Source organism: Myotis lucifugus, unplaced genomic scaffold (assembly GCF_000147115.1).
Source record: "Myotis lucifugus unplaced genomic scaffold, Myoluc2.0 scaffold_105, whole genome shotgun sequence".
NCBI classification, from domain to species: domain Eukaryota; kingdom Metazoa; phylum Chordata; class Mammalia; order Chiroptera; family Vespertilionidae; genus Myotis; species Myotis lucifugus.
In genome coordinates this window covers 2,064,960-2,091,598 of record NW_005871153.1, presented here as the reverse complement: position 1 = coordinate 2,091,598, position 26,639 = coordinate 2,064,960, and the positions used below count along the sequence as shown (strand labels likewise).

The 26,639-nt window shown below is 54.7% G+C and overlaps 1 protein-coding gene across 1 annotated transcript in view; it reads right to left on the bottom strand.

Moving 5' to 3' along the window:
* Positions 1-3,366: 3,366 nt before the first annotated feature.
* ITGB5 (integrin subunit beta 5) overlaps positions 3,367-26,639 on the bottom strand; it is a 95,725-nt gene continuing 72,452 nt past the window's right edge. Inside the window, 5 exon segments of the mRNA XM_006092860.2 lie at positions 3,367-4,106; positions 4,757-4,923; positions 6,162-6,281; positions 9,817-9,920; positions 14,144-14,366. Coding sequence (XP_006092922.1) covers positions 4,011-4,106; positions 4,757-4,923; positions 6,162-6,281; positions 9,817-9,920; positions 14,144-14,366 — 710 coding nt within the window. The 3' untranslated portion in view covers positions 3,367-4,010.

Below are 26,639 nucleotides of genomic sequence, written 5' to 3'. Positions count from 1 at the left end.
GTAGCCCATGAGAGAGGAAGGTTGAGTGACAGACCACAAATCCAAAGGTGACTGTTTAGGGCAGGCGTCCCTGCTGCTAAACAAATCACCATAGAAATGAGAGGTGATCCTCTGGGCTGGGCGTCCCCAATCCAGAAGGACCCAAAGCTGAACAGCTGAAGAGTCTTCTGGCCTAGCACTGGGACTTTTGAGACGAGAGACTTGAGAAGTCAGCGAGAGAGAGTGGGCAGAAGACACAAGACGAGGGAAAGTGTGGAACATCACTCACCTAGAGAAGACTGGCTGGTGTGGGATGGAGGGTCAGCAATGGAGGAGAGATTCCTGATCTGGTGTCCTCCTTGGCTGGTTCGGGAGGGCCCCTAAGGGAGAGAAGCCTAATTGAGGCGGCAATCATGTCACCCGGGTAGGATTCGGATGTAAGCCCAGGTGGAGCTGCCGCTGCCTACTGCTCTCTGAGTAGCAAACTCGGGGTGACCAAAGTCGGGGCAATAGGTCCTCATCCCCATAGAACCTTCCCGGGTTTTGGCACCAAATGTTAGGGTCATGGAAGGAGGAATGCACAAGGCCAAAAGGGGTAGAGAATTACAAATTTATTAGGTCATCTGGATACCAGATGGGCTGAGCCCCAAAATGGCACCAACCACCCCAAAGACTGGGAGACAGGGATTTTTAAAGGACTCCAGGCGGGCTTTTTCTGGGGGGAGAATTCTCTGTGCAGGTCTGAATTCTAGGAAACTCCAGAGGGGAGAGATAATGGCCTTAGCAAGTGGGATGTGGTCTAAGCAAGTGGAATGTCCATTGTGAAGTGGCCTGACGGTCAGTTCCCAGGGCAGGGGGTATTGATGCAATTATCTGGTCAGACCTAACACTTACCTCCTCCCGAGTTCATCCAAGCGGCTGTCATCTTCCTCCTCTTGGCCAGTCACAGAGCCCTGCTGGGCTGAGCCCGTGGCCCTTTCTCAGGAGCAGGAGCCGCAGCTGAAAGCCCCCCACGGGGGGCGGGGCTATTTGGTTAAAAGGACTGGAACCGAGCATAACACTTCCACTCTGATCTCCCCATCTGTTCGCTGTCACCTGAAATTCATCCCGAGAGTTTCATGATAACCAACCTCAAGCTTTGATCCTAATTAAGCAGAATACAACTTGCCTTCCCAGAAGAGGTGGCTGTTACTTTAGTTTGACTAAGTACAAATCAACCAAGCTGAGGGTCCCCAGTCCTTGTAATGAGAATGACACTATAGTCCTAACTTGGTTCAAATCTAAAAAAGACTGAGAAGTCATACACAGAATAACCAAGAATAGTTACTTCTACATGGAATGATTACAAAAGATTTTTACTTTCTTCATAACCTATTTTCCAGGTATTACTTTGGCAATTAAAAAATTGTTTAAAATCAATAAAAGTAATAAGTACTATTTGGAAATCTGTGTATCAACATAGATTGATTACCAAGGTAAACAGCGCCCCCTTCTTTTCAACAAACAGCCGAAGCACTAATCGTCTTCCCAGACAGACACCAGGAAAGAACTTTCCGGGACTGCCGGGTGCTCCTTGCAGAGCCCAGCAGCCACACATGGCGATAACACTGCATTAGAAGGCTCAGCCCCTCTGTGCCTCCACAGCCCTTGGTTTGAGAGAGCTTCCCGGCCCACCTTCAGCTCCTGCTCCATTATTTATGTTAACTGGGGAGAGGGGGAAGGAGAAGGGACATGGCCAAATCCCCTAAGGAAAGAAATAAAGAAATCACATACAATACTGGGTCAGAATCAGGTCTCTGAACAGCTTGTCCCAAGAACTTCCAGCAGGGGGCAGCAGGGCATTGTGTCACCAGCCATCCGGTGTCACAGTTGAAATAGCCCTAATGTCCACATCAGGTGGAAGCCCCAGCAAATCATCTTTGCTGCCAGCTCTCAAGAATGCTGCGCCCAAAACAAAGTGACACTTCGAACAAGTTCATGACTTGTCTACAGGAAACAAGTCATTAAATGGAAGAGAAACCCATCGTTTCTTCTCAAATCCAGGTGTGTGTTTTTTTTTTGTTTGTTTAGAAAGTCTCAAAGCCACCATTTACCTATCCTATATAATAAAAGGCTAATATTCAAATTGACCGAATGGCAGAATGACTGGTCGCTATGACCCGCACTGACCACCAGGGGGCAGACGCTCAACGCAGGAGCTGCCCCTGGTGGTCAGTGCGCTCCCACAGGGGGAGTGCAGCTCAGCCAGAAGCCCTGAGCCAGGCTCACAGCTGGCGAGCGCAGCGGTGGTGGTGGTATCTTCTCCTGCCTCCGCGGCAGTTGGACATCCCCAAGGGCTCCCGGACTGCGAGAGGGCGCAGGCCGGGCTGAGGGACACCCCTTCTCCCCGCCGCGAGTGCACGAATTTCGTGCACTGGGCCACTAGTTTTATATATTTACATACATTAGGCTTTATTTCAAAAAGGATTTGAGGCAGCTTCACCAAGTCACGGGGTCTCCCAATGGCACAGGACAAAGGATACAGAGTCTGTGCACATCTGCCCGGGGAACAGGCCCTGTTTACTGACAAGCCTTGTCTTCCTGTTTGCCAAAATAAGGCGGAATCTGGTCCCAGGCTGAAAACAGATGAATTTCTTGGAATGAAAGCCCACTAACCTTGAAGTAATGCCAAAAGCAAAAAACGATTAGTGAGAGAGATTTTTACAAGAGAGAGCAGGCAGTGGGGCGGTACTCTGGTGGAGACCTGGCTCTTTAGTACCAGTCTGCCATGCGTGAGCCTCCGGACACCTGGAGAGGCTTCTTCCCCTCTCTGCCCATCCGTTTCCTCTTCTACAAATAGGGGATTGGATCAAACAACCTTTGGGGCTCCCTCCATCTCAGATATGGGGACCTAAGGGGACTTCAGGGCCCTGAGGAAGGAAAAAAAGCTGAAATGGGTCTTTTGCTTTGGGCCTGGTCGGGACGTAGGAGTTTGGTGGGGAAGGCACTGACATAATGTTCTGGAGAACGACGTGTAAGAAGAGATTTTTGTCTGGAAACCACATCCTGACCCCTTCTTCAATCTATTTCTGGCCTCGGTATCTGGAAACCGGGGAGGGAAGTCAGAGGGGAGGGTTTTCACGTTTTCTAGCCTACACTCTTAATTTTTAAGCAAAATCTGGGAGGGTCAAAGAACACCTGCTCGGCCCTCCTGGGGCACCCTGGCGGCACCTGAGCCCCCACCGTGGCTGCTGTGTTTGAAGAGGCCAGTCTGGAGCGCTGGGCTGGCCTGTGAGGCCCCGGAGGGAAGTGCGTGGCCATCTCAGTCCCCACTGAGGCGCCATTCAAGTCCACTTCGGAAAGGGACACGCACACATGTCGTAGAGAGCAGCAGGCAAACACAAAACATTTTGGTTTTAATCTTTACTTTCAATCCCAAGCAATCTCTTTCCTTTTCGTTACAAAAGTACTAAACAAACACGGACAGAAGAGGGAAGCTGACATTTGCCAACGCTGTGCCTTCAGCAGGCGTCTCCATAATTCCATCACCAGCACCCATGTGCATAGACATCGGGCAGACAATTCTCAGGAATCACCACTACACCATAAATGCACGACCTTTTTATTTCATATAAAAATGATCAACACGCAAAAAGCCAGACCACCCGTCGCTGTGACGCACTCCGACGCTCCCAGGAGCCTTCTGCTCCGGCCAGACTGGAGCCCGGCCCTCCTGGGAGGGAGGGGCAGCCCAGCATCTCGGCAGCCCATGGACAGGACAAGCGGGATGTGGCGGGGAAGGCCAAGAGCGCCAAGCTCCCCTGCTCCTTCCCAGGCACGGAGGGTGGCGCCTGGCATGGCTCTGGCCCAGCAGCCTGCGGCACGGCGGGCTGGGAGCCTGCCTGCGCCGGCAATGGGCTCCTCTCCCAGGCTCACCGCTCAGTCTCTGCTTGTCTATCGTGGGAGCCGTGATCGAGTCCAGCAGCTGCCCAAAGCGTGTCAGTCTCTGACTTCACCAGACGCCCCTCCAGCCCTCGAAGGAGAAGGAGCCGTCAGTCCACGGCGCCGTTGTAGGATCTGTTGAATTTGTTGAAGGTGAAATCCACGGCGTGTGTGGAGATGGGCTTTCTGTACAGAGGGTTCGAAGCCTGCGGAACATGGAAGGCAGGAGGACACGTGTTAGTCCGAGGAGGACACGCATTTGTGGCTGCCACCGCACTAGTCGATGCGTTCCCGTCCACTCCATCCACACTCGGGGCTGGAGGCCCTTCGGCAGGCAGAGCACACAGGCGGAGAGTCTGGTGTGCAGGGACCAGCTGCCTCTGATTCGCCTGCCCCGGGCACGTCCCTCCCTTCTGAGCTCTCACTTTCCACCTCTGCAGTGAGGGCTGGGAGCTGGTCGCTGGGAGCTGGTCTCTGAAGCTCCTTCCACTTGAACAGAAACTAACTGGGGATTCAGGCGAGGAACTCCCTTACTCGGCAGTTTGCTTGTGGAGACAAGGCTTATGCAGATGGATCCTGAAATACAGACCTGGGTCTGTCGTCTGTCGTCTCCCTAAGACCCTCCAGACTCTTTCTGGGGGGGCCCTGCAAGCACCTCTGCCCCCCGAGTCTCCCCACTTGGTCTGTGCTCCTGGGCCACGCACTTCTCTCCGTCCAGAGGTGGGCGCACGCCTTTCAGGTTCTGTTCTTTGTTTTGAATGCCCAAGATGTTAGTGGGCCTTTACCACTTGCTTGAACTCAACCAGACCCCTAAACTTGGCATTTTTTTCCTACTTCCCACTTCCCAACGGCTTACCATTTCATAGCGGGCCCTGGATCGCTCGCTCTGGAACTTTGCAAACTCTCTGCGGTCGTGGATGGTGACAAGCAGCTTCCAGATGCCCAGGAGCACGAACCCAATCAGGAGGATACTGCCGACCACGATCAGGAGGATGGTGGTGACGTTGGGGGCCGTTCCACACTCTGGGTGAGACCAGGAGGCACGGTGAGCACAGGCACCACCATGGTGCGCCCCTCCTGCCCCGGCCTCAGGGGATCTGAGTGAAAGGTACCTGTCTCTCCCTCACCCCTCCCGCCTCTTAAGAGCCTCGCGCTGCCCTGGCAGACGTGGGTGGGCAGGCAGGTTTCTTCCATGCACATTCGGTGAAAGAGGGGCCACACAGCAAGTCTAGGTGAGAACCCTGGGGGCTGCTCCACCTCCTCCCACGTGCCCTGAACACCGCTGCCTCCCCCAGCTTGCAGCACCCCGCTCCAGCCTGGCCCAGGTCCCGTGCAGGACGCTGGGCCCCGCCTCCGCTTCCTGTAAATGGTTTCAGGGGCAGCCTGGGCAGGCAGGAGGTTTCGTGAGCCACTTCCACGAGGGCTGGGCTGGGCCGGGGCCAGCCAACATTTGTAAGCCCTTAGTGTGGTGCCCTCTGGAGCAGATGTGCTTATTTTCAAAGAACCGCAAAGACGGCGCTTGGAAGCAGCCTCGTTCTCACAGGCACGCATCTGGGCTGCTACCACACTAGCCGGGAAGGCGCATCGTGTGGTGTGGCCCAGTTTGGACAAACAGTTTGCGATGCTGTGAATTAAAGAGAGCACATCTTTTCCTGCTCCCTCCACACCCCCAGAGAAGAACAAAAGGGGTCACACTAGGAACCCTAATTGCTCTAAGGCAAGAGGCCACGGCCCCCTGGCACCAGGCACTCTGTTTGGATTAAAGCTGAGCCTCCTCAGTGGCCCCGAGGCCCAGCAGCCCACAGGAATGTTTAACCGAGCCTCCCTCTGCCCTTGGACTCCGCGCTGGGTGGTGCGGCGGCCCGGCCAGGGCTGAGCCTACCCAGATGCTCCCGGCACAGCGCTGGCCTGCTCAGCCCTTATGGTCCAGAGAGACCTGCGAGCTCCCTGCAGAGCCCAGAAGCCCCCACCACAGACGCTCAGCCCTGCAGGTTAAGTGTATTCCGGGCTTCCTCTCTCCTCTGAGACGGGACACTCCCCCTACCCTCCAACGCCCATGCCCTCCAAGCTACGCCCCAGCAATGGGTCCCAGATATGCAACCATCTTCCTTCTAAACTCTAGGAGGCAGGCAGGTGTGGCCTCGGAGTCCGATCTTTACAAGGATTGTCGGCCTCCTCTCTCTGGAGCTTGGAAAGGGCAGTGAGGAGTGACGGGCGGCATGCCCAGAGCAGGGGTGGTGTCCGGACCAGCCCTCACCCACCTGGCTCCCTGAGGACCGTCAGGTTGGACTTCCCGCTGGGCAGCTCTGCGTAGGTGAACAGCATGACACAATCCTTGGCAGTTTTGTAGAAGCAAAGCACGGCTTCCTGGTCATCTTTCCCTGCAAGAAAGCCAGGCGGGAACGTCCTGAGTGTCTCCGAGCAACCCAGAACCACTGACCACTGACCGACCGGCGAGGAGCCTACCACCTTGCAGGAGACGGGGGCGCAGATGAGCTTAAAGGGAGGCTGGGCCTTTAAAAGCGAACTCAGCCGATCCCCAAGCAGTCAGCGTCCCCCAGCTTCCTAGAGGGACGAGGGCTGCACGAACTACACTGACTGACTCAGCGTGTGCCCATCCCACGCCAGCAGACACCATTGAACCCCATTCGTGATGAGGCTTGGGATTGCAATTATCCCCCACAAATGAGGAATTCCCAGTAAGTGCGGGTCATACGCGTGTGTTAAGGCCCTTTAAAAAACAAACAAAAAAAAACACACAAAAAAAAGAGCTCAGGTTTCTCCCATCAAGAATGCAAGCCCAGGCGCTGAGTTTCATTTGCTTTGGGGACATGAATTCCCTCAGATGCAAGGGATCCCTGTGGAAAACAAGAGGATCTTCAACCTCCGAAGGGTTTGCTGGGGTGAAGGGCAATGGGAGGGGGCATGGATGCTGGGGCGGGACTGGCCCGTGGAATTGGCTGTGGACGTTAAAGGGACAGAGAAAAAGAGCCCTCTGGTGCCCTGGAGGCCCGAGTGAGTTCACTGCGGTCCACAGGCTGAGCGCTGGCTCGAGGCCAAGCCTCAGAAGCTCTCTCTTGGGATGTAGAGCCCGAAAGACCACAAGGTGATGAGGACGTCGGGAGAAAGACTGGTACCCACAGTGCTGCCTGCACCCCAAGCAGAGCCTGGACGCTGACTGGCCTCCCTCCTCTGTGGTAACAAGCCCCTTCCTCAAGCTGCCTCAGTCCTCCCTGTGCCCACGGTCTCCCAAGGTTAAGGGTCACAGTCCCCATCGGGCATGACCTGCATCCCCGGGCTTTCTCGGAAGGGAAGGCGTGAGGCTGTGCCTGGGAGGGAAAGAGACTGTGGTGAGTGTGAGTTAGCGGGAGGTGAGTGCCAGGAAGGGGTGGTCGGCCTGAATGACGGTGCAGGCTCCTGTTACATGAAATGCTCTTCGGCTCTGGCCTTTGGAACCTGCTGAACAAAGGACTTTCAACCTGGAACAGATACAGTAGTGTGGTTTTCAGACACGGAGGCCTGGACCTTTCCCCTCCGCCCCCAGGCATCGCCTGGTCTGCGTGACTATGAGTGAGTGAGTGTGTGCGTGTGTATGGAAAAAGCCAGGGAGGAGGACGGGGCAGCGTAACGAGTGGGTTCAAACAGAAACCTGCTCTGTGAAGCGACCGCTGCATCTCCCAGGGCAGACCAGGAGGCAGCTGTGGAGGGTCGGCGCACTGCGCCATGGGAACCAGTTCGTGGCCAGCGGCAGGCACCGTCTCGTCTTTCTAACTGCGTGCGTCTAGTTAGGGGGCAACTGCCCCAGATCTGCAGGCAGAACCTGCTGTTCGGCCTTAAGTTTCAAGACGGAAATAGGGGCAGGAAAATGGGCATGAAAGATGGGACTCTAAGCTCCCACTGCCCCCGGGTGTCGCACAAGCCCTGGCATACAGTCGGTGCTCAGTGAATGCTGGCTGCATACATGACTCAACATACTCAGGAGCCATGATCTGGCCAGAGGCGTCAGTCAGGGTGAGAGAGGCAGGAGCAGGAAGTCCACAAAGAAGGCCAGGCAGGGCCAGGCAGACAGGCAGCTGGGCTGGGAGTCCGCGGCAGCTGAGGTCACATAGAGGGCAAGGCTGCCAGCCAGGGGGCCTCAGATGCAGGGTCCCTTCTGAGGTGCACAGCCTCTTCCCACCTTTTAACCATTTTTAAAGTGTACAGCTCAGTCGTTTTGTAATGTTCACAACGTGTGTGACCTGCCCACTATCTAATTTCAGGATGTTTCTGTCACTCAGGAGAGAAAGCCCATACGTGTGGACAGTCAGGCCCAATCCCTGTCCTCCCCAGTCCCTGGCAGCTACTAGCCTACTCCCGGTCGCTCTGCTTTTGTCTATTTGGGGCCTGTCATATAACTGGAATCCTATAACCTCCGTCCTTTGCTGCCTGGCTTTGCATAATATTTTCAAGGTTCACCCATGCTGCAGCACGTACTGACACTTCATTCCTTTTTATGGAGGAATAATATTCATTATATAAATGCACCACATTTTACTTTCCATTCCCTAGTTCATGTGCATTTGGGTTGTTTCCAGTTTCTGACCGCCATGGATAATGCTGCTGTGAACACTCAGGCACAAGATTTTGTGTTAACCTCTGTTTTCAATTCTCTTGTGTATATGCCTGGAAGCAGAATTGATAGATCGTACGGTGACTCTGTTTAATTTGGGGGGAAACTGCTAAATTGTTTCCAAAGTGGCTGCATCATTTGTATTCCCGCCAGCAGTGCAGCAGGGTTCCAACACAGGGTCACCGTGACTGGGTGTAGTAAACAGAATGTTCTGGAACTGTTCCAAACACAGTTCCATGCTTACAGGGCTGACATGTGCTTTGCATCTCTTACCCTTAGAACTCAGCCTGGATGGCGATGGCTGTACCAGAAGAGATATGGATGCAGCCCCAAGAGGGTAAGACGCAAACACCTGTGTCCCTCTGTCTGAGCCTCCCATGGACTCGCAGCCAGCAATGGACTCGCAGCCGTTTGTCCAGAGGTAAAGGCAGAGGGATGGAGGGAAGGTGTCCAACTGGAGTGGCCAGAAGGAGAAGAGCCTTAAAACGTGAGCTGCCGGGCAAGGCAACAGGACACGGAATGGGCAAGAGGCGCAGAGACGGCAGAAGAGCCAGGGCATCACTCAATCCTGGTTCAGTCGGACCGATGAGAGCTCTGCCCTCTCTGCCTGCAGCATCTGAGAGCTGCGCTGGGCAGAGGCCAAAGGGGCAGAGACTGTTCCCCAAGAGCAGATTCCGTTTCCCAGGCACACAGCTGACTCCATTTCCCAGCCGCCCTTGCAGGTAAATGGGGATGGACGTTATGTGCACCACTTCCAGGCCCAGCCTGTATGCACCTCCCACGTGACCCTTCACTCTGCCTTTCCCCCTTGGCCAGCTACAGGAAGAGGCGTCTGAGGACCACGAGGAGGGAGGAACCTGGGCACGGAGAGGCCTGCATTCCTGAATGACCACAGGGAAGGCTTGTCAACAGGAGCACCTCCTCTGGCCTTTCAGCGAGTGATAAACTGATTTAGGTTTTGTTAAGTTTTCGAGGTCCGAGGTTTGTTTGTTACAGCAGCTAACATTACTTATTCCGGTGCACTACCTTCTCAGGAGGCCTGGGGGGAGACTGGGTTCCAGTGATGGGACAGACTTATGAACAGGGAGGTCTTCTACTCTAGAGAGTCTGGAACCTAGACCCCAGCTCGGGTTCCCCACGTCCTCTTGGGGAGCAGCAGTCATGCCAAGGACACTGAGGCCATGCTTCCTAACTCAGGGCTGAAACCACCCTCCTCCCTGGCAAGCAGCCGTGGAGATCATCCCACAGGGGAGAAGGTCTCTGTGAGTCTGTAAGACCCAAGCGGGGGCAGCTGCCCATCCACTCACCGATGGCGTCCACCCATGTGATCACCTCATCCTTGCACAGGTTTTGGCAGGTCTGGTTGTCAGCTGGGCTCCCTGAGTGAAGCAACAAGCACTCGACACAATCTCTTTGGAAAAGAGGCAATACACGTGGGTGTTAGATGCTGGGTAGTGGCTCCACACAGGTAATGAGCTCCCAACAAGGCCAGCCCAGGCCAGCCCAGCCCTCCTGCGCCCGAAGGCCCGAATTCCTGCCTGTCTTCCGGTGTTTGGCTTCAGGGGATGTTCTGCTCTGCCCCTCTCGTGTGTGTGTGTGTGTGTGTGTGTGTGTGTGTGTGTGTGTGTGAGTGAGCGATGCTGGGACAGGGAAGCCCCAGGGTCCTTGGAGGAACCAATCGGAGTGCAGAGCCCCGTCTGGACATGTCCAGCTGTAGGCTAGAGACCTTTCAGATTCTGATAAACACCTGACTGAGGAGTCTGCTCCAGCAAGAAGTCCTGGCCGAGTAGCTCAGTTGGTTAGAGCCTGGTCCTGATAGGCCACAGTTGTGGGTTCGATCCCCAGTCAGGGCACATAACAAGGAGCAACCAGTGAATGCATGCATAAGAAGAACAACAAATTGAGGTCTTTCTTTCTCTCTCAAATCAATAAAAACATTTTTTTTTAGTTTCCAAATGATACAAACCTGTGACCCCAGCCTTGAGGAGGGGTCCTCACACACCCTGGCCAGTGCTTGATGACTCCACGTTGCCCAACTCCCAGGATGCCCCCACCCCCTGGTCACCGCCTGGGGCAGGGCTCTCAACCCTCCTGCACATTAGACTCCCCAGGGGGGCTCTAAAGACAAGCACCCCTGCCTGGGTGACCACCCCCCCCCCGCCCATGGAGTCACATCTCTGGGGCAGAGCCCGGGCCTCTGGGATTCGGATGAACAGTGAGGGCTAGAACCACTGTCCTGGAAACCCTCAGGCCCTCGCCCCTTCCCTCCCAACGGAGCTCGCCTGGCAGGCTCCCTACGGCCCTGCTGTCCACGCACCTGTTAGCTGAGCTACACTCAACTCTGATAGAGGCCACAGGGGGCAGCCCCCCAGGGAACCCACATTTCAACAGGGCCTTCTGGAGAAAATGGGTGAGAAGCCCCTCTCCTCCCACCGCAGGCCGACAGTTTAAATCAGATATTGTGTGAAATGCTTAATTAAAATGGTCAATGAATAACTCATATTTACACTTTCTATAGTCAAAACCCAACTCCAGAAATTCCCCTTCCACCTTCAGTTCCATGAGGGAGAACAGGACTGAGGATGCCCGGCCAGGGAGCTAGGGTCTGTCTTAGGGCCTGGGAATGGGGCGCACACACGGGACAGGACGGTGAGAACTCCACCCCCGGGAGGAGTGGGCTGAGCAAAACAACCAGCCGACTGAGCTTTCAGGGACTCCATGAAGCAAGGAGGTGAGACCCCAAAAACAGGGGCTCCCTCAGGAAACGAGGCAGGACTGGAGGGCTTCGCCCGGCACCAGCGTGCAGGGTGGCCTCACAGAGCCGCAACCACACTGGGCGCTGCCCTGCCTCCCCACAGGCTGCGGGGACCTGAGGGCTGTGCATCTGGAAAGTCTCCAGCAAATCACGGAGGATGTACAACCACCGGGCATCGCCCTTATCATCGCCCGCCTTTGAATTCCTCGAGATTGAGAGGCCAGTGCCTGCATTTCCAGGGCAGACGCTGGGGACTGCGACACAGGCCTGGAAGGGAGCTCGAGAGCCTTCCCTCCCCACCCCCACCCCCACCTAGTTTATAGATGAGGCTGTGAGGCCAGAGAGAAGCCAGGGCAGCTGGGTCCAGACAACCCTCCTCAAGTCCCGACTCCACTTTCTGCTCATTAAGGAGGCAAGCGAGTAGATCATGAAGAGAAAGTGGGTAAGATTCTCTCAGGAGGGTTCTCACAGCTCAAGAGTTCAACTATCCCAGATTGGGCATAACCTCCCCCCCCCCCAACTCCCCTCCCCCCCCCACCCCCCGCTCCCGCCCATCCTCCCTCCGGCCTGGGCTGACTTCATGGAAACATTCGGGAGTTACAAACAGGCAGGTGACATTCCCATTTCCCCGAGGCCAGCGCTCCAGAGCCAGGCATGGGAGACTGGCGGCCGTCCAGAAAGGCGCGGCTCCCGCTCTGCTCATTCTCGCGCTGACCCAGCTCCCCGCCCCCACTCCAGCCTCGGAGTTAGCACCAGGAAAAGAAGGGAGCTGCTTCGGCCTGGGCCTCGGCCTGGGCTGGGACTCACTGCCCCTTCCCCGCATCCCCTGCGGTCACTAAGCCGCAGGGCAGCTTCCAGGACACATTCCCTCATTCTCCACGCAGACATGTCAGTCTAACTTCTGTGGCTCCTGTACTGGGTTGACACTTGGGGTGTATGGTAGTCACATATTAAAGTAACTGGTCTGTTAAACAAACAAGTTGCTGAGGGAGGCTTTGCACAGCATCTGTTCATGGAGATCGGCTGAGGCTGAGTGTGAACTCACCCAAGGTGAAGGGTGTGTGCTCAGTTCTAGAAAGTGGAGGTCGGCTGCTCTGAAACCCCAGGGGTGGGGTGGGGGTTAGGGCATCGGCATTCATGCGATGCTCTCAGCAGAGTAGCAAGTAGAAAAGCAAGCTGACATGATCCCCATCAAGGGGACTTTTCTTTTTTTTTTCTTTTTAAGTTGCAACTATGCCATGAAAGAGAGAGAAGGCCCATGGGGCCCAGAGACGAGTAAGAAGGCTCCCTTATGGCATCTCTTTGCTCTCCTCGCGCCTTCGGTATTGCGTAATGGGTAATCAATGATCAAGTGTGTGTCTTCTAGGACATGAGTGCTTCGAACATTTAGACCGAGGGTTGTTTCCCCTTGGGATTCTGTAACTGACCCAAGCCGACCGCACAGCGCCTTGCTGCTCCCGAGGAAGGAAGAAGTGGGCTTCGTCTACTTCTATTAGATTCCACATGCACATCAAAGATGCTATTTTAGCTCATGTTGTCCTAGCGTGGCCCCGCCCCCTCCCCATGTGCCCTAAGGATTGGGAACATACACTCAAAGGGTTTTCTGCTGGTGGGGTTGGCGGGGGCACCGCCCTCCAACACAAAATGTGCATCATGGCTGTGAGTCCACGCCCCGGTGGCCACTGCTTTTCGGGCTCCAGATCCAGGACCCTGCCCTCGGCCTGGGGTGTTCCCCTTGAATTGCTGTAGTTTTTCCCCTCTTAGCAGGTCTAACGTGGGCCTGTTTTCCTCCTCCCTTCCTCTCCCCAGCTCCCCACCAGTTACACAGAAATAAAAGCTGGCCCTGTCGATCTTGTCTCTCGCTCCGCAGCCAGCTCCCAATGACCCACGCCTGGATTGTTGGTGGCAAGCGTCCAACCAGGGGTCCTGCCACCCAGAACGTGGCTGCGCGCAGACTACCAGCAGTCAGGGCAGGCTGGGGGAGCGTGAACTCATTTCATTATCAGCCTGAGCCAGACGTTTGGGGGGGAAATCTGCCAAAAGAAAATTGCACACGTGCGTTCCCCAGAAATGCCGTCTGTGTTATTATTTGTTTCGGACTCTCTGTGCCTCGGCTCCGCACTCTGCTGGCCCCTTAGCACGGTGATGACACAGCTCTTTCTCCAGTAAAATGCAAGAGGAGCCGCCACTCCTGCTTTCCTGGCGGCGGAACTCCTTGGTTGCTCGAACGCCCTCTCTGGCAGTGTGCAGGGCAGAGCGTGGGAGGGCAGCCCGGGAATGTGACCCTCGGCCCCGTCAGGGAAGGCCCGGTGCCCGGGCTGCACAATCTGCGCATTCATCAGCCGCACGGAGCCAGCGTGCCGTTATCCGCACACACGGAGCAGCCGATGCAGCCGCCACGGCAGTCCGTGTTGGCGTGCCTGATCGAGGCCGGCGCCCTCCTACCCCCTTTGCCTCCGACTGTGTTTGTTTCAAGCAGCATCTCCCACGCTGTGCCCTGTGAAGCGCTGTTTGGGGGGGTTAAACTGGGGGAGGGAGTCACGTGCATTTCAAGGCAAGATGCGTACGGAACCCCCTTCTGGGATGCTCAGAGCACACTAAGGGCCCTGAGATGTTATTCTGGCATCAACACCAGTTTAATTGCATTTAACTCAGGAAACTTGTCATTTCCAAATGTGTTTAGCCAATAGAATAGCAGTCTTGGTTTTTTCCGGTTTTGTTATTTTCTTACAAAATCCCCACGGAACCAGAATCTCCAAGATGCTATTTTAGCTCATGTTAGTAAGAGTTTCGCTCCCCAGCAAGGCTGGGAGGGCGGAGCTGGGGCCGGAGGGGGCGGGGGGGAGGGGGAGGAAGTGGGGCTGTAGGGGGGCTATTACCTCTTGGTGCTGCAAGCATCTGGGCAGGTTGGGCACTTCTCACATGTCTCCCCAAAGGCCCCGGGCTCTGTGCACTGGCACTGCCCACAGACGCAGTGCCCGCGGTCGCTGCAGATCTGGCCCTTCTTGCCCCGGCACGTGCTGATGTCTGTGGAGCAGTTACAGTTGTCCCCGATGTAACCTGCGTGGCACTTGCATTCTCCGCAGTGACATTCGCCGTGTCCTAAAAGGGCACACACAGCACATCAGCACCTGCCTGCACCAACCACCCAGCGCCACCGCGAGCCAGGCAGGCTCTGGGGGTCCAACAGAACGCGGCCCTGTGCCCTCCGAGTCTGTCTGCGTGGGCAGGGAGGGCAGGGCAGCTGTGTGGTGGCTGGGGCTGGGCCTGTGCTCCAAGTTGGTCCAGAACTTGGCCACGTCATGCCATTGGGCAGAACCCAGAGAGCTTCCGGCCTCAGCTGTTGTGATTCAGTCCCCAAATATGTCCATATCCTGAGAACAGGACCTCATATACAGAGACTGCAGAGCAACTGGGTGACGGGTTTTGAGATGGGGGTTCTCCTGGGGTACCAGTGGGCCCTAAGTGCCACCACGAGGGTCCATGTCAGGGGAAGGCTAAGGGGGACCAGCCAACAGAAGCTGGACGTGTGCTGCTGCCTGTAAAGGAGGAGGAGGAGGCAGTGGCCTAGGAATGCAAGGAACGCAGCGCAGGAGGATGGAAAGGGCGGGAACACAGAGGCTCCCGAGACCCTCCTCCAGAGCCTCTGGGGGGAGTGCTAACACCCTGACTTCAGCGCAGTGACAATGACTGCGGACTCTGCCCTCCAGAACCGAGAGGATAAGTTTGTGTTGTTCTAAGTCACTAGATGTTGGGGATTTGGTACCGCTCAGTAGGAACCTAACACAGTTGCCAACCCTGGTCTGGGTGAGACGCTGAGTTCTTGCTCTGGCTGTGCACCCGCAGCCCAGAGCGGGCGACTGAGGGGCAGTCCGAGGGCAGCGGTGGCTGACACCGAACAGTGCTCACTACACACGCATCGGGCTTCACACCATACACTCCACTGAATCTTACACCCCCTTCCCCCAGGCGAGGGATCGCCACACTCCTCACTTCCCAAGTGATGAAACCGAGACACAGAAAGATAGAGCAGCTCGGTGCAGGTCACACAGCTGGCGGCCTGCAAGCCAGGACGCCAACCAGGGAGTCTGGTCCCAGGCCCAAGGTCTGACTCCAGGACCTACTGCCTCTCAGGAGAAAGGGGACTGAGCAGGCCCGAACCAGGATGAGAGCCAGCGGAGAGCGCCCTGCTCCCCTCTGCAGGAGGGACCCCTTCCCAAGCCTGCAGGAGGGGGGCAGGCATCCCTCAGGTTCTGCGCGTGGCACGGGCAGGGAAATGCCCAGCTCAAAGGATCGAATGTGTTAGTGTGTGAGGGTAAGCATGTACACTAGGCATGTGTGTGAGTGTATGTATGACAGAGTAAGTGTGTGCACCGGGCATGTATAAGCAGGGGGTGTGCACACGTGATGGGCAGTGAAAAGCATGGAGAGTGCCACCTGCCAGCAGCCCGAAGACTGACAGTGAGTGGATTCTCATTTCTCTACACCAGCAGACGCCGAAAGCAGCGCTATAAATGGGACCTGTATTTTTTTTTTAAATATATTTTATTGATTTTTTACAGAGAGGAAGGGAGAGAGATAGAGAGTTAGAAACATCGATGAGAGAGAAACATCGACCAGCTGCCTCCTGCACATCTCCTACTGGGGATGTGCCCGCAACCCAGGTACATGCCCTTGACCGGAATCGAACCTGGGACCTTTCAGTCCGCAGGCCGACGCTCTATCCACTGAGCCAAACCGGTTTCGGCATGGGACCTGTATTTTAAAACTCTTCCTAACACTATTGTTGCAGCATATATACTTCCTGATGCCATTCTGCTAAGGCAGTATTATAGGATGAAGAGTGTATTCGCTGAGCACTCCCTTACACACGGGCAGGAGACTGGAGAGGCGGGATGGGCATCAGAGAGAGGGGTGGGGGCTGCATTTCCCTCCCACACCCGGCTCAGTCTCACAGCTCCTTCTGTGAGACCACCAGGGAGCGCGACCCACAATCCAGGTCAGGACCGCACTTCAGGGAGGCTCTGCACCACCACCTCGTTCCTGCCCCTGCCTCTCTGTCAGCTCTGCAGTGCCAGGCGCTGCAGGTGGTGGGAGGCCATCTGGAGCAGCCAGGCCTCCAACCCTCCCAGGCCAACAGCCTCTCCGCTAGCTCACGCTAGCTCAGCCGGGGCTCAGAGCCACAGAGAGACTGTGTGGGGCCAGAGCACCCTCCCACCGTACGGCAATGCTGAGGCACAGGGCAGCCTCCCACATGGGTGGGGAAGCCAGGCAGGGCCGGGGGAGGCTGTGCAGTGCAGGTTAACTGCCCAGAAGCCGGTGTGCGGTGGGTGCTGGGGTGCGGTGTGTGCAGGGTGAGCCACAGGCGAGAGCAGCACCCTGCTGGGGCTGTGGGGAAGGGGGAGAGTGGGTGCACAGCTCATCCTGGGAGGGGACTGCGGTCCCTCCTCTCCGCCAGTCTATGAACAGCACCGGTGTAAGCCATGGCCGGCAGGACACCACTCCCCACAGGAAGTCTTCCCAAATGAAACAGCTCCAAGCTGCAATCACAAAATTCCCTCACTCTCTGGCCTCAGGGACCACACTGGTCAAGAGCCTGTTTTAAATTAACATGGCTCACTGTCGGGGGTCATCCCGCCCCCCAACCTTCTATTATGAAAATTTCCAAACCAGCAGCCAAGTGAAAGAATGTACAGTGGGGCCTTGACTTACGAGTTTAATTCGTTCCATGACAGAGCTTGTAACTCAAATTACTCGTATGTCAAATCAAAAAGTGAACGAGTGAGACACGTGATGCTGGGCTGATGTGGCGTTCACTGTGACGTTCGCTGCGCCAACTAGCGTTGGGGTATCTGAAGCTGGCTCATAACCCGAATTTTAGCTCGCAACTCAAAGCAAAAAATCGGCCGAGAGACGGCTCATATCTCGGAAAACTCGTTAGTCGGGACACTCGTAAGTCAAGGCCCCACTGTACAGTGAACATCCAGCTACTCACCGCCCACACTCCACCGTCAGTACGTTACCTGCTCCTGTAGCCACCTGTGTCAAGCCCTCGATCCATCAGCCATCAACCCATATTTTAGAAAATGCATTTCAAAGTGAGCTACAGGTGCCAGTGCACGCCAGGGGTAGGTCTGTAATACTAGTATAGCTCGGGCACTCTCCAATGCCCGGTGCATCACACCATCCCACAGAGCAAAAGCGCACAAAGTGAAAGGCAGGTGGGTGCAGAACCTACGAGCAGCCAAGACGGCCCAGGCCAGAGGGGCTGCTCTGCTTGAGGCGGTGAGTGCTGTTTTTCTTCCCGCTCGAACTGTTCTGGCGGCCATTTAAAATTACCCAGCCATGACCTGACACAGTATTCCGAAGTGTGGGAGATTTGGAGAGGAAGTAGTACATTATCTCTGGAAGAGTGGGTTTTGGTTGAAGCGTGTGTGTGCTGATGGGAGCAGCTGCTCCCCGTGGGGACTGGGCCTCCAGCTGAAACTGGTGGCAAACCAGGCAGAGGTGCCCACTGCTCTGTACTGCCCACCAGACGCTGAGCGGCAGGTAAACCCAGCTGCTTTGGGTACAGCAGGTACCGTGCAGGCCGAGAGCCCCCAAACCCAGTCCTGTACAGCCAGGGCAGGTGAGCGCGCCCCAGCAGAGTCGGGAGTAATTTTCCATTACGGGTTGCAGTAGTGTCGGGAGTCACGGGCGGGTCAGAGTGGGAGCTGACGATGCGCGGAGTGGCCGGGGAGAGGGACAGGACTCACCACAGAGACGTGAGCTCTTCCTGAGAGCCCCCACGACACCTGAGCACAGCGCAGACGCGGTAAGAAAGAACCGTGTGCAGAGAACCTGGAGAGTGGACACAGCATGCGGCCAGTGGGGTGTGCAAGCAAGTGGGAGTCACTGAGGGACATCAGAAAGTCCTCAGCCGTGTGGCCTTGGGATTCCAATATTTTCCGTTTCCAAAGCACAGTCCCGGCAAGCCAAAACTAGGAAAGAAACCCCGGCGCCACGCCTGGTGAAATGGCTGAAGCCACCTGAATGCTTGTCCTCAGTGACGCCCTGGATAGTTCGGGTTTAGCGTGTCAGGCAGTTCACTGCCTTTCAAAGACGCCACCGTGTCCTCCTTCACGCCTACGGCAGGCAGTCCTGTCGAATTAAGGGGTGCTTTTCCAGGGAGCCTGGGCTGGGCCTCAGAATCCCCCTCAACATTGTACTCCAAGCAGGTTCTACCAACTCCTGGGAAAAACACACAAGAGGCAAGCCCTGGCCATCTTGGCTTAACGCTCGAGAGTCTCCTTTAGAAAGCATGACCCATATAGGGTGTCAAAAACTAGGTAGGTCTGGTCACCTTTTGTCCTAATGCAACCGTCTCAGGTCCTGCAGTTGGGCCTCACCTGGCCTTTCCCTCAACCGGCATGCGCAGAGACTTCCCACATCTCCTGGTGAGCCCTTGGCCTCTCCTAACACCGTAGGAACACACGACATTAAAATGACGAGGGTCATTTGGCCCTGTCCCAGAGACCAATTCCCTGTCAATCACTGAATGGGGGATGGGGCACATGATCACAGAGGGCCTAACAACACACAGAGGGCCTAAGCATTGACTGTACATCACAACAAAGCTCATTTAGGATGCTGCCCCCAACGCCGTGGCAGAGCGAGCCGAATGTAACGGTGCCTTTTTAATATTGTGCAGACACAAAAATATTTTCATTGCACAGATAGGGATATTGAGAGGCACGTGAAAGTACTTAGTGAGCTGTGAATTGCTCCATGTGCAAGTTATTATTAGTACTACCTTTGTTAGGATGATTGACAGCTAAATGGACAGGAAGTTGTAAATGTGTCTGTTTATGCAGAATTTCAGCGCCACAGCATTCAACAGCTTTCCTTCAGCACAACAGTGCTTGTGTGGGCCGGAGGCCAGGACGCAGCCCCTTGCCTTCTTTCATAAAATAGAAAGGCAGCTACTCAGAGGAAGAGGTACTCTTGACGTAGGCTGGGAAGGAGCTGCTGGCAGGAAGGAGCGGGACCAGTGCCTGGAAGCCAAAGGGGACATGAGAGGAAGCCGAGCACCAGGCTCTGTAGAGGTGAGGGTGGGCAAGTCCGACCGCAGCTGCTGGCCTCATCCTCACTGGGGGTGTGAGGGCGGCATTCAGCGGGTGGAGGGGTGAGGAGGAGACAGCAGGCAACTCCACAGTAACCTGGTTGTGCAGGGGAAGGAAGCGAGGAGGAGGAGGGAGGGCAGGGGACACTGAAGATGGGCTATATCTGAGCATACTTCTGATTAAAGAAAACAATTCAGAAGAGAGACGGTTTGGGGGGAAATGAGAAAATCGAGTGGCAAACTCCAGAGATCACGGCAAAGAGATGCAGTAGGAGAAAGGGGGGATGAGCGGAGAGGGGAGGCTGTGGCAGGGGGAGATGCTCCAGTCCTCAGTGCCAGCAGTAGAGTTCAAGGTCATGGCGATCGGCTGCATGAAGGCCACGGGGCTGGGCTGGAACCAAGTTCAAGCCTGTCCCCCACCATTCCCAATGCACACTTGGCAAATCGCTAAACCTGAGTGATGATGTTTCCTCATCTGTCAGTGAGGACGGTGCCTTCCTCGCGGGAATGTTGTTAGAAGTATGGGCACTATTGCACGTGAAGGCCCTCACCCAGGATCGGGCACATGAGGGCGCCCAGGAAGTGGTAGCTGGAACTTCAGGACTGCCATTGGGGCTGAGCAATCCAGGGGCTGGGAGACCAAGGTGGTGGGCAGCTCGCCACGGGGAAATGCAGTGGACAGTGGGACTTGGGGGAGAGGGGCGAGTGTGAGGTGGAATGTACGGGTCAGGGATGGGGAAAGGTGGAGGACCATGTAGTGGGAGGGCACAACCTCAAAGGAGGGGGGGCCTTTGAGGGGGTGAAGCAAAGATCTGAAGAGAACATCGAGAAACAAAGCAGGGGTGGGAGGGAGGAGGCCAGTTCCCCCAAACCACCCCCCAGCAATGCTCCTGGGGACCATCAGTTCCAGGAAAAAGAGGGGGTGGGGCTCCTGCAGAGGCTGGGAATGAAAAGGAGCAGGTCATGTGAAGGGTGGCGAAGAACAACGCCGGGATTCAAGGACACACTTAGAAAATGGGGCAGTAGGCGCAGCAGTTAACGCAGGACTTCTGGGAGCAGAGTGCCCAGGCTGGCCAGCTGGATCTGCTGTTTACCAGCAGGGGAGAATGCTTAACCCCTCTGGATCTTGGTTTTTTCATTTTTAAAATGGGATGAATAAAATGCCCCCCCTGGTAGGGTTGTTGTGTGAGTGAAGCCACTCAATCTGTATAGAGCACTTGGTGTTGTCACCATCATCACCATCATCACCATCATCATCACCATCATCACCATCATCATCATCATCATCATCGTTGTTATAATGGGAGCGAGGGGAGGCAGGCTTGGAGAGGATCTTGGAGGACTGGAGGGGAAGCGCTTTCTGGGAGCTCGGATCAAAGCCTTTCGGGGTCAAAGCTCCCATAGGTTCCCTACTCCACACCCAGCCCGAGGGGAGAACACCTGGGGCCCCAGAGCCTGGGAGGAGGCTGACACAGCAGGGTGCCCCAGGCCCTGCTTGGGGAGCTCCGGGAGGGAGGTGTGCCAGAGGATGGGGAGGGGAGAGGGGGATGCACAGTGCAGCCAGTGAGGGAGGGGATGAACCTCCCCTCAGCAGGAAGGGACAGCTAGATGCCTGAGGCAGGGCTATGTGACCAGTGAGGTCCATCTCTCTCTCCATAGCTGGTCCAAAAATAGTTCCCATGCAGCTCTGGAATGCACTGTGGCTCCCTCAGGGGCAGCTTCCGTCCTGTCCCCTCCCCTCCGTCCTGTCCCCTCCCCTCCGGGCTGGCAGTGTGGGGAGGTGGGGAGGGGGAGGACTAGCAGTTCCTGAGGACGGAAGGAAGGAATTCCTTTCTCCTTTCTCATGTTCCTGTCTCCCTCTCCCTCTCCCTCTGACACAGGGTATGCAATCACTTCCTCTCTTTCATTGCTTCCTCTCAGTTTCTGCCTCCCTCATGTATCCCGCTCTCCTCACAGCCTGGGGTGGGGACGTGGGGGGCGGGGGTTGTGGGGGCTCTGTCTGCTTCACTCACAGCCCTCTGTCGGCCCAGTCTCCCCCACCTCTCAGTCCCGAGCCAGCCTGTAAACAGGAAGCCGTGAGAGAAAATAAAAGAAGGGGTGTGCCTGGAAAGCCTTGGCTCCTTTGGGATATTTCCCTGTCACCGGGAGTCAGACCTGTCTGCGCTCTGCACACTCTGGGTGAGACCTGGGCCCAGCTCCCGGCAGCCAGCTCTCTAACAACCTCCCCAACAACTCAGAGCTGCATGTGCTTCCGGTCGAGGGGTCTGCGGTCGGTCGGTCGGTCGAGGGGTCTGCAGGACCCAGGGGCCCGGAGAATCTCCCGAGCCAGGGCAGCTGGGAGCGGCCCCCACAGCCGGGCCCTCTCCAGCATCAGAGGGTGTTTGGACCCCCTCTCTGAGCCTGTGGACACACCGCTGAGAGCAGCCTCATGGTCACTGACATCCTGGCGCCCACACACATCTCCATGGAGAACCAAAGCCAGACGCCAGAGCGGGCTGACCTCCCTGTGGCCAAACACACCCACAGGCTTGCAAAGGGTAGGGCCTCTCCGGACCGGGGCTTCAGCGGAAGGGGAACTCCCTGCTAGGAAGCGCTCTTCCCGGTTCTCATTGACAACAGGCCCCTGTTACGTAACAGGCGCGTCCCTGCTCGGTCAGGCCCGGTCCCCAAGTCTGGTCCCTTGGCATGTGCATGTGCCCTTCCCCTGCTTTATCTTTCGCTTCCAGGCACTGGCTTTGGTCCCACAGAGTGGAAAACGGGGCTTCTTGAGATGCACAGGACATGTCCCCAGTCCCCTCATACGGGATCTTAGTGTGGCTCCCAGAACCTCAGCAGAAACCAAATAAACCTCCAGGGGCAAGAGAGAAGTCGCTCTTGACAAGTGGTGTCCTCACCACAGGCTTTCTCGGCCTGTAAATACCGCGGGGGCTGGCCAAGGACCAGTTACCAGAGAACCTGCCAACCAGGGCCACCTCCTCCTACCGGGCAGCACAGTGCAGCGCCCCTCACGCTACACACCAGCCCTGAACTCACTGCAGAAAGTCTCCTCTGACAGCTCAGTCCTGTCGTTGTCCCTCCACCTGACACTCCTTGGAGCTGCTCAGTTGGGGACGTCCTTTCTGGAATGGGTGCCACTGCGCTATCTCAGCTACCTCCCTGCTGCTCTGGGCAACAGGCCAGTTTCCTCCCCAATAAAGGAGGGATAGTGCCTTGTCTATTTTACAGGATAGGGGACATCCTCCGTCAAGGTGCCTCAGAGAAATGTGAGGTTTAAGCACTTTACCTGAATTATCTCATTAGTCCTCCCAATACCTCTATGGGGTGGTATAATTATTACCCTAAATTTCCCAGTTATGAAAAATGAGGCACAGAGAGGCCAAGTAATTTATCCAAAGTCACAGAGCAGGTAGGAATTGGGGCTGGGATTTCTATTTCAGACAACGGTGTGGTGATTACCAGAGAGAAAGGGGTGGAGGTGGGGGGAGGTAGAAGAGGGTAAAGGGGGGATAAATGGTGATGGAAGAGACATGACTTGGGTAGATGAACACACAATACAATATACAGATGATGTATTATAGAACTGTACACTTGAAACCTACAGAATTTTATTAACCAATGACACCCCAATAAATTCAATGACAATTTTTTAAAAAGACTGAAGAGGCTTGAACATGTTCCATAGCTGATCAGAAGACTTCACTAAAAGGGAGAGTGTTTATTTGTTTACTCATTTGCTTCATCTCATTAGCCTACACCATACAAAGTAGACGGTATTTCATTTTTATTTGTCCCATGCCTAGCATGGCGTCAGGCACACAGAATGTGGTTGCTGGTCGCTGGAAGCCATGAACATCATGACAAACCTGATGTCCTGGGGCTCAGACATCAAATGCGGGAAATCAGAAAAGGCACAGAAGTATTAATGATGCTTATGAGCTCAAGTGTGACACTTGAGATACTTCAAATTCTTAACCCGTGTCCAAGAAACCCAGAGGCTTCAGGTACCAGGAGGAAAAGAGGATCAAGACTTCTCTTTCCTCTAGGGCAGTGGTTCTCAACCTTCCTTATGCCGCAACCCTTTAATACAGTTCCTCATATTGTGGTGACCCCCAACCATAAAATTATTTTCGTTGCTACTTCATAACTGTAATTTTGCTACTGTTATGAATCGTAATGTAAATATCTGATATGCAAGATGTATTTAGGCAACCCCTGTGAAAGGGTCGTTCGACCCCCAAAGGGGTCGTGACCCACAGGTTGAGAACCACTGCTCTAGGGGGATGTGGTCACAGTCAGAGTCTTTGCTCCCACTACAGTTCTTGCATATTGTTCAGATATCACAGGACTCGGGGTGAAAGACTTCAGAGATACGAGCAATGATGCGTCCTTAATCTCAGGGCCTTGGCTTAGTGTCAACGCACCAGCCCTGACAAGGTCAACTAACAGTGCTTCACAACAGGCAATTCCTTGACAAGCCCCTCAGCCTTTGCCTTCACCTGCTGGGCCACATGTATCTGTGCAGCCGAATAGGACCACTACTAAACAAATAAGGCTTTAAGCCAAGCTTCCCCAAACCTCAACATTCCTTTCTGAGATGACGGCACTGGCTAGAAAGTGGACTCCACTATCAAAGGCACGAGTCCTCCCAAAGGTTAGCTTTGCCCTTCTGGTCTTACACCTGATTTCTCAATGCGCCTGCTGGCCTCCAAGTCCCTCTGATTACCACCACAGTTCACACGAGAGCAGCAAGGGAAGGACTTGGTCTCTAGCCCAACTCTACAGATCACAGGGAGATTAAGGTAATGAAGGGAAGATGGAAAAATCCCATGTTCTGTAATGACCTCACCTTTCTGGGTTCAAAGAAGTCTGTAAACAACTGAGTGGGACGAACCGTCGTCCTCAGAGGACCCTGAGAATGCTGACTCAGAAAGGGAAACAGAAGGCCTGCGGCCAAAAGAACCAGAGCTACTGCAGACTGACACTGGGTTTGGCTAAACCTGCCCAATCTGCCTGGCAGGCACTTCTGGGGAAATGCCAATCACACCTGAGGAGTCATGAATTCATGTGAGGGTTTCTATTTTCAACCTGGAACACCCTCACACTGTTGTGGTTGGTGAGCAGTTGCCATATTCCACCCTCAGCTGGCCGCCGCTCAGAGCCTGGTGCAGGACCTCCAGGATGGGGCTGGTTTGGAATGTCACATGAGTGGGCCAGGCTGACGCCTGGCTGAGGAGTCCGGCCAAGCCATGAGATGGCAGGAAGCAGTCGCCCAGAAGACAGGCCCCAGCTCCCAACCCCCAGCCCCCGAGGGTTAAGGGAGGTGGGCTTTCCTTGGGTCAAGGCTTTGGGCCAACCTCACTGAGGAGTGCTGCCAGCCTGCCAATCCCCTCAGCCACCACCTCCCACCCACGTGGTCAGGTCAGTAACAGCCACATCCATCTCCTGGAAGAGTAAGGACAACTCAATGAGATCATCCTGTCGAGAGTGTTTTATAAATTAAAACAGGCCAACGAAGGTTCATTTAAGGAAAGTGGGGTCAGTATAATCAATAACAAAGCCAGGCACCCGCTGAACACTAAGAGCAACACTCGGTACCTTTCATTAAATAATAATCATAGGTCGGGGACCTATGGTCCATGGTCCGTGTATGTCCTTCAGCCTGGTCCACTGTGTCTGATATATTCTTATGTAACCCAGAGACACCCACTTAGGAAAACAGAAACTAAATGTTTCCTAAAATGTTGACCAAAATAAGGAGCACTTATTAGATGAGACTTGGAAAATGTGGGCTAAATGCTTGGCTGGTAGCAGGGACGGCTGAACTCGTAATCCAGATATTTGGGAAGGGTCTCAGCTAATCAACATAAATAAAATTAGGTGGAAGTTAGGTCACTATTACTTGCAAGGCTCTCCTTGTCTGAATCTATAATCAAGAATCTCAAGGAGCTTTAGTCTAGATTCTGGGCCTCAGTTTCCCCAAATGTGAACAGTCAAAGCAGGTACTACACAGTTGACCCACTGTGTGTGATTGCTGGCGTTACAAAAGGCATGAGATGAACATCATCCCACTATTAGTGCTTGCTCATGATGAATGCGAAATACTATCAAATTAGCCTAAGTTTGTTTCCCAGAAAAGAAAAGGGGTATTAAAATAGATTCTCCTTGTATTATTACATTCGCCTATTGCTGAAGAGCAACACAGTGATGTCGAACAGCATAGCAACCTGGGAAGTATATTCTTTAGCTTGGGGACAGTGGAGTCATTTGATCAAGACTTTTGGGGGTAGTGGTTATGGGCTAGGGCAGCCGTGGGCAAACTACGGCCCGCGGGCCGGATCCGGCCCGTTTGAAATGAATAAAACTAAAAAAAAAAAAAGACCGTACCCTTTTATGTAATGATGTTTACTTTGAATTTATATTAGTTCACACAAACACTCCATCCATGCTTTTGTTCCGGCCCTCCGGTCCAGTTTAAGTTTGCCCACCCCTGGGCTAGGGTGATAGGAGGCCCCCTCCTGTGGGTCAAAGGGCAACAGGTAGGGCTCAGAAAGGTGCCCTGGAGAGAAGAATAAAAACTCCCAGCAGGTCAGACTAGCTCAGAGCAACTTCCAGACACCCAGGAGCAGCTGGATCTGGGTGGAGTTCTTAGGTCAGAGTTCTGAGAGTCACAGACACTAACCCCGCAGGGAAACCGGGCTCCAGCCAATCCCGCCCCACCCGGCCAGAGGCACTGAGCCGCAGAGGCCTGCAATCCATGATGTCAGTTTCCAAAATCAAGACCAAATTTAAAGTGGCGGCTCAACACCCAAGAAATGGAACCAAAAGGACCTTAGAAACAACTCTCTCAGTCACAGAGGTCTCCCATGTTTTCAATTTAACTAAAAATGAAAATTTTTCTAACATGTTCTTCTATAATATCAAAAAGCTACCCCTGGCCTGGTTTTCTCAGTGGTTAGAGCATCAGCCCACAGACCAAAGGATTGCAAGTTCGATTCCTGATCAAGGGCACGTACCTCAGTTGCAGGTTCCCCAGCCTCCGTAGGGGTGCAGGTGGGAGGCAACCAATCAACGTGTCTCTCTCACGTGGATGTTTCTCTCTCTCCCCCTCCTTCCTCCCTTCCATTTTCTCTAGAAATCAATGGGGGGGGGGGGCGGTATCTTCCAGTGAGGATTTAAAAAAAAAAAGAAAGAGAAAGAAGCTTATACCACCCAAATCTATACATGACATTCACATGTGTTCCTAGGATTTTCCTATGCTTTTGGAATTTCATTAT